This window comes from Meleagris gallopavo, chromosome 4, assembly GCF_905368555.1.
Source record: "Meleagris gallopavo chromosome 4, MGAL_WU_HG_1.1, whole genome shotgun sequence".
NCBI classification, from domain to species: Eukaryota; Metazoa; Chordata; class Aves; order Galliformes; family Phasianidae; genus Meleagris; species Meleagris gallopavo.
Genome location: NC_139407.1, coordinates 26,851,003 through 26,863,144, shown reverse-complemented (window position 1 = coordinate 26,863,144; position 12,142 = coordinate 26,851,003). Strand labels below are relative to the sequence as shown.

Here is a 12,142-nt window from a genome sequence, read left to right as displayed (position 1 = left end):
GTTGTTAGCCAAAAACCAAAGTAATGTACACTACTAACTGGAATCTTGGCAGACAAGTTTGCAGCTACGGGACTCAGAGAACTTGAACATTCAAGAAAAAGTGTGAATTACCTCTAAGTTCTGCTAAAAGGAATTTTGCAAGTTAAAGAAAAGAGATCAAAACATTTACCAACAACTACAGCTGACTTAGTATTACATCAAAAAAAAAATGTTCATATGGTATAACATTTATGTCTACAGCTTGAGGTGATACAATACAAGGTCACAGTTTTCAAGAACAAGATGATGATGAGCTGCTCTAAGAAAGGAGATAGAATATTCCTCTTCTCCTTAGAATTAACCTCAAAGGTCCATAGCTATTTATTCTAAGCTGTTCAATATGTTTATCTTTACTTCCAGGAAACAGAAAAGGTGATGATGGAAAACTCCAATTTGCACTGGAATTCCACAGGAATTTAAGAATTACACCAATGCTGTCTATTCTTGAATTGCTTTCTGATGTTTCTGATACCTTTTACTGTACTTGACATAAGAAGCTGAAAATAAAACTACTAATAAGAAAAAAACATCCAAGTCTGGTAATATTTTATCAATTTCTACAATAATCAAATAGGAGATGGAAAAACCCAGTTAAGGAGTTTAACTAATTTAAAAACATTTCATGTAGTCTTGAATGGATGAGTTGCAACTATTAATGCAACTTTCACCAGTCTTAATTATGCAAAATAATACAATTATACATAATTACTATAATTATACCTAACAACCTTAAATATTTTTCTGTAGTGATGAATTAGAAAAAATCTTGAAATTAACCTTTTGTGAGAGAGTCATCAAAGCTGGATTTTAACCAGAAGCATCCTCGTGCTCAACTTTGAGTAACAGTCAATTGAATTTAAAAGTGCTCAGCATTTCACATGAAAAATGAAGCAAGAACAGGGCACCATTGTTACTTCACTGCAAAACGCTGAGCAAGTTCTATCATTCAGTCACACCTCTTTAGATATAAACTGAATTTAATATTTAAATCAAGTTAAAAAAAATGGTTATGCCTATGCGCTCAGTCACTTCTTGTAGGATAAAATTCAGTGCAGGAACTTTCTACATTTGTTACTCACAATGGTTTAACTGTATTTTGATCAGTATCAGTAACATAATGAAAACACCTAAGCCATACTTGAACATTGGCATGGGCTACCTGAGTAAGTCATAACTGCTGGGGAAGCCTTGAAGCAAGAAGCTCAGCACATTGCTAATTGCAGCAATAGTAGGCTGGGAGAGAGACATATCTCGAAGAGTCAAGAGCAGCCTTGGGATAAGTTGGAATTCCCTCATTAACTTCGCATTCTTTGCAGCTTCACTGAAAGAAGGAAGGAAAGAAGGTGTCAAATTGAAATTGGAGCATCCTCTACATATTATCTAATCTTGGAAGCCTCATTAGTAGGCCAGCATCAGCTCATACCTGGACTCTGTGAGAAGTTCGATGAAGTGTTCAAATAATGACAGATGAAGTTCATAGGGTGCATGAAGCCAGACCTGAAATACAGAATAAACAATGGTTAAGGTTTGTACTTACATCCAGTTGAAGACTCTGAACTGACAATCAAGATTAATATACCAAAAGTTACAAAAGTCTTGAAGAGATAAAAACTTTTACCTGGCCACTGTGCTCATAAGCCAACTGCAAGGTTCTCAATTATTTTTTCCTCAAATTCAGTTAAGTGTTAAATATTCTAATGCAGACTACAGTAACACACACTGGTACCAAAGACAGTCTCTGTAAATGTATCATGCTTGAAATTCAGAGTTACGGACAAAAAAATTGAAATGCTATCTGCAATTTTTTCCTTAAACAGATAGTAAACAGACCCAAAAGTTATTAGTGGTTTACAATGCTGATGTGAAATGCTGGATGGTACTGCTGTGTTTATTTGACTAAAGTGAAGATTGTCTGTTTGTGTAATTGACTTCATATCTTCCGTCCGCACAGAACTCATGGGCCTTCCCTTATTTTTGTTTTGCCTTCCTCTTTGCCCAGTCTTTACTCAGCATTGTATGCATAGTATTTTAAATGATTTCGATCTCCTAGCAAAAAAAAACAAACCAATTATTCAGAAGTAAGAAAATATATATAAAACCAGAAAGTTCAACATTACAGCTTCAGATCATAAAACTGATCTCCTATTGAATAAAACATAATTAATGTGTGCGATGAAAAATTATTTGCTTTTCCTTTTCTTCAAATCTTATCCGAAAGGATCAGAACAGTCTTTCCCTTATTCTGCTTAGCACAAGAATAAGAACACCAAATGGATCAGATTTTCATGAAATAATAAGCATCACTGATTTCTAAACACAGAAATAAATAGGAATAAAAAAAATCGCAAGTCAGGAAAAGTGACCTCTTGAGAATTCTTGAAATTTTCTTCTGAGTGACTCTCAGACTATGTGTTTTTTTCTTTTTTTTTTTTTTTTTTTTTTATTAATACTGTATGCTTACTCTTCCTCCTGTTGTTCTTGGCCTTATGTGAAAAAACGTGACTCTGAACTTTAAAGTATGAAATTGGATAATTCCAATAATAGTTTCTGAATGACTATAAAATTGATGAAATTTCTCAGTTGGTTCCTTTTAACATAAAAAAAATCAAAACAAAACAAGCCAAGAACATTCAGCAGAATTCACAACTACACAAAAATGTTACTCTGTGTAAAAGGAGTTGGGCTGTGATTAACAGCCTTCTCTCTGCTAACTAGTTCATCCAGCTTAAGCATCTACCACAAATATTATCTAAGGTAGATGCAATAACTCTATTAGGCTTATATTTAATTTTGTGAGCACAAAGGAATCATCACTGTAATTCAAATGGTTTGTTAAAAAATACAAAAAAGAATTATTGTTTAAACAGCATAAACTTGTTATATTATAAAAAAGGCTTCTTCAAGTATGTTAACAGTAAAAGGAAAACTAGAGAGAATGTGGGCCCCTTACTAAGTGGGGGGGGGGGGGGTTCTGGTAACGGGGGATGCTGAGAAGGCAGAGATACTGAATGCCTTCTTTACTTCCGTCTTCAGTGAAAAGGCTCTCCCTCAGGTTTCCCACACCGTGGAGGTTAGTGAGAGGGTCTGGGGAATGGGAGACTTCCCTTTAGTCAGGAAAGAGGACGTGCGTGTGTGCCTAGGCAGTACTAAGGTCCACAAGTCCATGGGATCTGATGGGGTGCATCCACGTGTGCTGAGGGAGCTGGTGGAGATCATCGCCGAACCGCTCTCCATCATTTTTGAGAGGTCTTGGATAACAGGGGAGGTCCCTGAAGACTGGAGGATAGCCAATGTCACTCCGGTCTTCAAAAAGGGCAAGAAGGAAGATCCGGGTAATTATAGGCCGGTCAGCCTCACCTCCGTCCCTGGAAAGGTGATGGAACAGCTTGTGCTGGATACCATCTCCAGACAACAGGGAGAAAAGGAGGTTATCAGGAGTAGTCAGCATGGGTTCACCAAGGGGAGGTCGTGCTCGACCAACCTGGTGGCCTTCTATGATGCTGTCACATGCTGGTGGATGGGGGAAGAGCGGTAGATGTAATCTACCTTGATTTTAGAAAGGCATTTGATACTGTCTCTCACGACATCCTTATAACAAAGCTGAGGAAGTGTGGGATAGACGAGTGGACAGTGAGGTGGGTTGAGAACTGGCTGACTGGCAGAGCGCAGAGGGTCATCGTTGGTGCAGAGTCTGGCTGGAGACCTGTGACCAGTGGTGTCCCCCAGGGGTCTGTGCTGGGTCCGGTCTTGTTCAACATCTTCATCAATGACCTTGATGAGGGGATAGTGGCCACCCTCAGCAAGTTTGCTGATGATACGAAGTTGAGAGGATTGGCTGACACGCCTGAAGGCTGTGCTGCCATTCAGCGAGACCTGGACTGGCTGGAGAGCTGGGCAGTAAGAAACCGGATGAGGTTCAACAAAAGCAAGTGTAGTCTTACACCTAGGGAGGAATAATTGCATGCACCAATACAGGCTGGGGGATGAGCTGCTGGAGAGGAGCTCTGCAGAGAGGGACCTGGGCATCCTGGTGGACGACAGGTTGGCCATGAGCCAGCAGTGTGCCCTCGTGGCCAAAAAGGCCAATGGCATTCTGGGGTGCATTAAGAAGAGCGTGTCCAGCAGGTTGAGGGAGGTGATCCTCCCCCTCTACTCTGCCCTGGTAAGGCCTCATCTGGAGTACTGTGTCCAGTTCTGGGCTCCCCAGTACAAAAAAGACAGGGATCTCTTGGAAAGAGTCCAGCGGAGGGCCACAAAGATGGTGAAGGGCCTGGAGCATCTCCCCTGTGAAGAAAGGCTAAGTGAACTGGGTCTGTTTAGCATTGAGAAAAGACGACTGAGAGGGGACCTGATCCAGGATTATAAATATCTGAGGTGTGGCGACCATAGCGGTGAGGCCAGTCTCTTTTCAGTGGTACGTGGAGACAGGACGAGGGGAAACGGACATAAGCTGCAGCATAGGAAGTTTCGCACGAATGTGCGTAAGAACTTCTTCACGGTGAGGGTGACGGAGCACTGGAACAGGCTGCCCAGGGAGGTTGTGGAGTCTCCTTCTCTGGAGATATTCAAGTCTCGCCTGGATGCCTACCTGTGCGACCTGGTGTAGGGAACCTGCTTTGGCAGGGGGGTTGGTCTCGATGATCTCTGGAGGTCCCTTCCAACCCCTACAATTCTGTGATTCTGTGATTTCTAGTTTTAACATCCTTATCCAGAAAAAAAAAAAAGAAGAAATTTCACTGATTTTCTCTTCTTGTTTTCATTCTGTAATTACAGTGTATTACTGATCTTGGCAAGAGTATTTTCTGCTTACATTAAAGTCCAGTTCTGTTAACGTGAAGGCAACAGGAGTATTTCCTAGACAGAACTCTTAAAGATTCCAGGAGTGCATTTAAACGCTGAAATGCATATCTAAATCAGTAAAATGAGTAATTCCATGGTTTTTGTTTTATTTTTTTTTAAGTAGGTGAGAATCACAACAGCTTCACTCAGTCTGCATCAGATACAGATAATACAAAAGGAACAAATGGCAAAGAGTTCTATGCAATGCCTAACATTGTCAATCAGCCTCTATCACAAATCATGTTATTACATTTGTATTTCATTCTGAACTTGCCTACTATCCTCACTTTAAAACAGGAAAACCTGAATGCTTCACAGGTTGTGCACAATTTTAACTTCTTTACTATTAACTTTGTAGAAGACATATGATGAAATGATTCCAATGTGCAGTGTTGAAAATTTACCTCCTACTGTTACTTTCATTGCATCTTTCATGCCTGAATATATTTACTGCAGTAGAATACAGATTAAAATAAAATTACTGTAGAACAGAAAACTACAAAACATCCAGGAGTTGGACTTAATGATCCTTACGGGTCCATTCCAAGCTTGGGATATTCTGTAATTCTATGATTCTGTGTCCTTCCAGTACAACAAAAAGTATAAGCCATACATGGTGCCTGTGAACTGTTTCAAGAGCAATTCAACTACAAAAAGTTACCAATAATTTTGCACCTGAGCTATTTTACCATACAATATACAAAACAGTATGTTTGGAGGAGACTAACCTAATCTGCTGTTGTTCAGTACTAAGAGTGTGCTATCAGTTTGATGAACCGCTCGTTAACCAGTATCATCATCACTTTTCACGTAACTTTACATACCTCAAAATCACAGAGCAGATCCTGGAAGGCAGTGGAATTTGGAATAATGGAGGTCTCATGCCCGCTGTCAACAGTTCCCACCAAAGAAAAGGTCAGATGGAGTATGTGACTGTTCAGAAGGGATCGTTTCTTCTTTAACAGCATCGCCAGCAACTAAAATGAGTAAACAGATAAGGAACCCTATGACAACGCAGGCATGCCGCCTAAGAATAACAAAGTGTGGGTGAAACAGCTGTATGCTTTTTAAGAAGGTGCATAAAGTACCTCTAGTACTTGATAGTTTTGATGAACAAGCTTGAAAATGGCATTACTGTTGATTTAAAACAAAAACAGAAAGAAAAAAAACAAGAGTGTACCTAACATACCCTTCAGCTTCTATTCTACATGGTAGAGGGTAGTAAGTCAGTCACAGTCTACATCAGGCCAAATGGAATCAAATGTTTCAACATAACTATATTGATCTCTAGCATTAAAAGGTTTGTAAATATGCAGCCCAAGCCACGGGCGCTTTTTCATTTTCAGTAAAATAATCCTCATCAGAATCAGAAAATTCATTGGTCACATGAAAATATATAGATTTTTTTTTTTTTTTTTTTTTTTTTTTTAAGTCAAATGATTCTTTTGCGTAAGTGATTCTGCCTATTCTATCTCAGTGGAGAATTTAAAAGTTTTAAGCTTGAAAACGACCAATATCACCAATTATGAAGTCTGTACAGTCATCTCAAAATAATAATTCTAGGAGCCTGCTTTTTTGGTTCCCGTCGTGTTCAAGTTCTCTGTTGCTGGTAGACCACTGACAAAGAAGCTCCTATGTCTGTAGCAATGGGCTCATGTTAACAGCATTAAGTCCCATTTATGTTTGTAGCAACAGGCTCATGTTAACAGGGTTAAGTGACATAAGTTGTGCTCTTCCTTGCTGTATTAAGGGAGATGTTTCACCAGAACAATTAAATTGGTAGACCTGCTTAGAAAAATTTTCCACCTTGCTCTTTAGAAGCTATCCAACTAACTAGTCTCTGTTAAACAGCCAAGAGCTTGGTAAACCCAAGAGCACAAACTAAGGCCACTGCAACAAAACAAGGAATTCCCATGGGAATTGCTAGCAGAGACTGAAATTCAACAAATTCAGTCTGTTTTAAGGTATTTCTTACATACCTGGTAACCTCTGATTCTTTCCATTTCTTTGCTGGCTAATGGATTGCTCTTTACCACACAGACTAAAGCCTTCACAGCTGCATACAGTCCCTCTACATCTGATGCCATGGCCACAAGTCCTAGAATAGCAGCAGCTCCACCAATGTACTGCAGAGTAGTGGCAACAGGCTTGGGGACAAATGTTCTTACTCCTGAGCAAAGGCAGTGAAAATAAATTAATTAAAATCAAGTGTTATAGGAAATCACTGGGAAATCCTGTAAGTAATTTGCATTTTAGTACTGCTTGATTTATTAAAAGAATATCACCAGGAGCATTTTGACACCTCAGAAGAGGAGATGATGGAAGTTTTGCACTGGAAAATAGTTAATGAACTAAAAACAGATAAGTATTTCCATGTGAACGTACGCATATGAAGTGAAAAAAGCATTCCATACAGCTAAAACAAAAAAGATGTCAATACAATATAAAAACGTAAAATAAATTTAATCATGCATCATAAACATCACATTGATCAATATGTGATTCATCTTCTGGCACTAAGTTCTTATCAACAATTCACTAATCATGTTTAAAATTCTCAATTACTCAACTCACCCAAATATCCTATCAAAGCTGCACCAATGGAGCGTGCAGGTCCGTTCAAGTGCCCTGCTGAGTTATGTAGCAGCTTCACAGGTGTGGCATTTTCATGAGAAGAAATTGCAAGCTTTAGAAAATGAGGGAAGGAAAAACAAAAGAGGCTCAGAAGGTTTTAACCTTTTCTACAAGAGTCTGAACATAACCTGCGTACTTTTCTCTTGTGGTAGAGTAATACAAAACAAAATTAAACTACACCATAGTCATTAGGACACCCACTACTGTAGTCTCCAGAGTTCAGGGAGGATTAATCTAACTTAAAAACAAAATCTCAAGATATGGTCCTCTGTATAAAGAATTTTCTTAAAGTAAAAAACGTAAACCGGTATTCAGATTTCCAAATGCACAGTCAGATAACTATGCTATTAGATTTGTTCATCTGCAACAGCATAAGCATTTCTTAACTATATCATCTTAACTGTTTTTCTACATGATTACAACTACTACCTACATTAAAAAACAAAAATACCTCCATATAAAGCCAATCTACATAGCTATTGGTAATTTCAAGAACAGAAATAAAGTCTATAGTTCTCTATAGTTCCCCCCCCTTTTTTTTTTTTTAAACATTGAAGTAATTACAGGCAACTCTTCTGATAAGTACGTTATTGTTCCCAGTTCCTACGAGCAAACTGTCTTGAAAAGTCATACAAATAAACTCATCTTCCAAACCTACCTGCTTGGCAATTGCTTTACTATCCAGTTTGTTGTAAACTTTTCTTATTTTTGCCACTGTAAAAGAAGAAACTGAGAGTGCATAGAGACCAAAGGAGACCTTCTCTTCTGGTACTAATGATACTGGACATGGGTTATTTCCTTCACACTTGGAATCTTTGCCTAAAAACACAATGAAAAAAGCATTGGCTTTCTTTTCAGTATTAACAGTAAAATGTTGAAATTTTGGAGGAGATTTTTGCTATAAAATAAAAAAAAAAAAATTCACAACTTATTTGTCTGCAGTACTGACCTATGTTGCATATGGTCCCTATTAAAAAAAATAACTAAAAATCTCAGTATTTGAAAAAAGTAAAAAAGGAAAGTAGATACTAATGATTTCCGTTATACTGTTTGCTATTTTATAATGGTAGAAAGGTAGGGTTAGCTGAATGGTATTGGAAGAGAGCTTCTACAGACACAAGAGATTTGATATTGCTTTTACATATGTTCCACAACACAGTCAAAACCAGGTTGATGGCTTATAAGTCTACTGATGGCATAAAAATCTGCTATTTAAAAAAGGAGGATAAAATATAACAAACGTTTTCTTTCAACATCTACTTAATGACAACAGGTAGCCCATGGCCTGGACCTGCAACAAAAGATGCAGTTCTTCTTAATCTCAGTTTTTGGAAAGTAACATTAATCCTGCTCTCAGTTTATACCCACCCTAAGAGCTGTTCACATTCACTTCAATTTAAAGAAAAATGTGTTTGATTCATCTTTATGTGTGGCAACAGGCTTTACGCAACATCTTGCTAAGATAACTACTTTAGAACATGGTACAAGAGATGCATGACTAATTAAGAAGAAAAAGGCTCAGGCACTGAAAAAGATCTATTCCAACCTTTCATTTTCTTTTAACCTTTGCTCCCACATTGGAGACCTCCTGGAAGGCACTGCAAACAGGAGTGACAGCTGTCTACAGTACTCGGGGGAACTGTGCAGAACATAGCACCTGAAAGCTTTGCAGAAATTCTCTTGTACATCATCAATCCAAGTCAAAAGGTGTATCTAACACCAATGAAATATATTGATGGAATTGAAAAATTGTTTATTTTATTTACCTAACACTGAAATAAATGACAAGCTTGGCATCAACATAATTTTTCAATAAGAATCACATCTCTGTTGAGTCTCACTTCAATTTCAGATGTCTCAGTTTCCACATAAATGAAATTACTTGTGAAATTGTTTGCTCACACAAATGCCCTAAGAACATTCCTCCACTTCCACAAAGAAAGGAATCTATTCTACTGAACAAATTGCTCTTTGAGAGCTCTTCCCAAGGCCTGAAGAGTATCAGATCTTTCTCACTTAAATGCAAGACAAATTCTCAAAAAACGGCAACCCTGATTACCAAAATGAGAGACAGAACTTCTGATGTAAGCATGGCATGGCACAGTTAAAAGGCAGGTCAGATAGAATTTCCTCTGAAAGAACAACAGTAGAAGATTGCAAGGACTCATCCCTTCTCCAGGATTCTCACAAATAACCATTGCATTAAGGAAAAGCAAACTTTTTGGGTAGAGAGGCCACGATAAAAGTCTTCAGTAAGGAGCTCCATAATGTACTCTGTATCAGACTCTTCAGAGTTTGGCACAGTGCATGTATGCAAACAGCTTTCCCCCAAACAGAAACACATCCTCTGTTCTGGAGCACAATGAATGGAGAAAAGCTTATGTAGGAGAAATATGTTGCTATGCTGGACAAAGCCAACATGTTAAGAAATGAACTCTCTCTCTTAAACCACTATAGGATTCCAGGTGAATATGGACTTAAAATTAAAGGCAGAAAAATTTTTTAATTCTTGGAAGTGAATGTACAAGTCCATTAATGGAGTTTGCTCTGGTTAATGCGATGATTACAAGTTGCACAGAGCTAACGTGTATTGCAGGAAAAATGGTAACTGACCAGCAGATACTCAAAACCAGAGTAAATTGCTGGGTTTGAATCGTTGTCAAAAAAGCAAGTAGTTGATACAGGTCTATACAGGACAAACAATTCCCTCTCACTCTCTGACTCAGGATACACAAGGAGAACTACCTGCTTTTTCGTGATACTTTGGTATCTCACAGCCTGAACAAATTCCACACCTGTTTTGTTGTGTGTTTTCTTTTTTTATTCTAATTGCCACTTCACTGAAAACATTTACCATTAAAGTCAAAACTATGCATTTTCTGTATATCCTTTAATTCCATATCACTCTTCACTTTGCTCCCTTCCTTGAAGATGCTGACGGTTTCTCATTGGAAACACGGTTGGAAGAGCTGGAAAGTATTGTGGTGCTCATGGAGAAACCCAACACAAGGATAAGATAATTTGATGTTTCCTGGTTTTAGCTATGCCACTTAAAAGCCCTATAATAGCCACATAAAGGAATGAACATCTTCTGACAGTATACTAACATGAGTGAAGAGGGAACTTAACTGCACAGAAAGACAGGGAGCCCTATGGAACAGAAAGATCTCACTGGTGACAGCTCGTCTTACCAGAGCTACTGTCAAATCCATTGCCCAAACTGGTAAAAATAGGGCAATGGAAATACATTTTTAACAAGGTTATTTTTACCTTTTTAGAGTCTATCTCCTTTCAGTCTCAAACGAGTACTTAAAAATTGTAATAAAATTACTCAGATTTTTTTCCCATTACATGTTTTCAGACTATCTGCTGCACCACAATCCCTCCTGTCTGACTTCCCCCTGCTGCCCCTCGGTTGATCTATTAATGTTTATAACAATTCCATTTCAAGACAGCTATGTTTAAAAGCTATCAACACAACAGCTGACATCTGTTGTGTTTAAAGTGCCTTCAAAGAAGGATATTCCTATGAACAGCTTTTCCTCTCTGCTACTGCCTATTTTCTTTTTCACACCTTTTCTAACTCAGACCATCTTACTGACTACCATTTGAATTACTTACACGGTACATATACTGCTTGAAAGCTTCCAACATAATTTGGTCCCAGCTCATAAATGGTGCTAACTCCTGGGGCAGGCAGAACTTCCTCCAGGAAGTGCGTAGGGCCCAAGCGCCACACCAAGGATGAGAGCTGGCGCTGCGCAGGTGGTGTGCCGATATAGGCATAGACAGTGCTGACTACAGGAGGATTGGCAGAACCAGAGCCACTGGGACTGCTATGAATATAGTGAAGCTGTAAGGGAGAAAAGTACAGTGAAGTTACTGAGAACATCCAGGTACTGTGAAAAGAAAGTAGATACTTTAGAAATTTAGAGAAGCATTCTGCAAACCGAGGGACACAGCAATTGATTGATATGTAACACGCGGTATTCTGACACTATATGGTAAAGGTGAAAAGCATTATCCAGAAGATAAAGATCAGAAGTCTAACAGTTTTCAAACGACCAGGGTGTGCAGAGAAACACAGGATGAACACACAGTGAGTTCTGTAGTTAAAAATGCAAAAGAGTGAGGTTGTATCTTGCCTCTAAAAACATGGTGCTTCATGACTGTCGCTGGTTGGTTTGTTTTTGTGTTGTTTTTTTTTTTTCCCAAAATCAGTAAGACTACCTCATAATCTTGTGTCCTTTTTCTCTTCTTCTTCAATTTATTAAAATAAGCCTCTGATAATTACACCATTTTATGCTGAAGTGGATGCATAATCAACTCAAATTGATAAGTTTGTCAGACAACAGTAAACAAAGTATGGATAACATGTTGGCACATATATAACAGTAGTAACAATCTTGCAGGCATTTTCCTCCTACAGCGTAAAAATTCTAAGACCAGCTATTGAATGTAGTCATGTATGGTCAAATATAATCAGCACATCAAGGCAACTGGCATAATTAGAAAAGTTAATACAACGCTCTTTGCAGAAGCAGTAATAAACACAAAATTTAAAAGTTAGAATATCCTTCTACCTATGGCAGTACACTAAGCTAACTGATTTGCACCCCACAGTGCAATT

General features: G+C 38.3%; 1 protein-coding gene across 7 annotated transcripts in view; it reads right to left on the bottom strand.

The window, feature by feature from the left end:
* Positions 1 to 12,142, bottom strand: part of WDFY3 (WD repeat and FYVE domain containing 3) — a 143,528-nt gene that overhangs the window by 46,705 nt on the left and 84,681 nt on the right. For all 7 annotated transcript variants that reach the window (XM_085222605.1, XM_085222608.1, XM_085222609.1 and 4 more), the window contains 7 exons: positions 11,134 to 11,365; positions 8,171 to 8,331; positions 7,453 to 7,564; positions 6,858 to 7,048; positions 5,703 to 5,855; positions 1,463 to 1,536; positions 1,199 to 1,360 (listed from right to left, as the gene is read on the bottom strand). In XM_085222605.1, the coding sequence (XP_085078731.1) occupies positions 1,199 to 1,360; positions 1,463 to 1,536; positions 5,703 to 5,855; positions 6,858 to 7,048; positions 7,453 to 7,564; positions 8,171 to 8,331; positions 11,134 to 11,365 (1,085 nt within the window). The remainder of the gene's footprint in view (positions 1 to 1,198; positions 1,361 to 1,462; positions 1,537 to 5,702; positions 5,856 to 6,857; positions 7,049 to 7,452; positions 7,565 to 8,170; positions 8,332 to 11,133; positions 11,366 to 12,142) is intronic.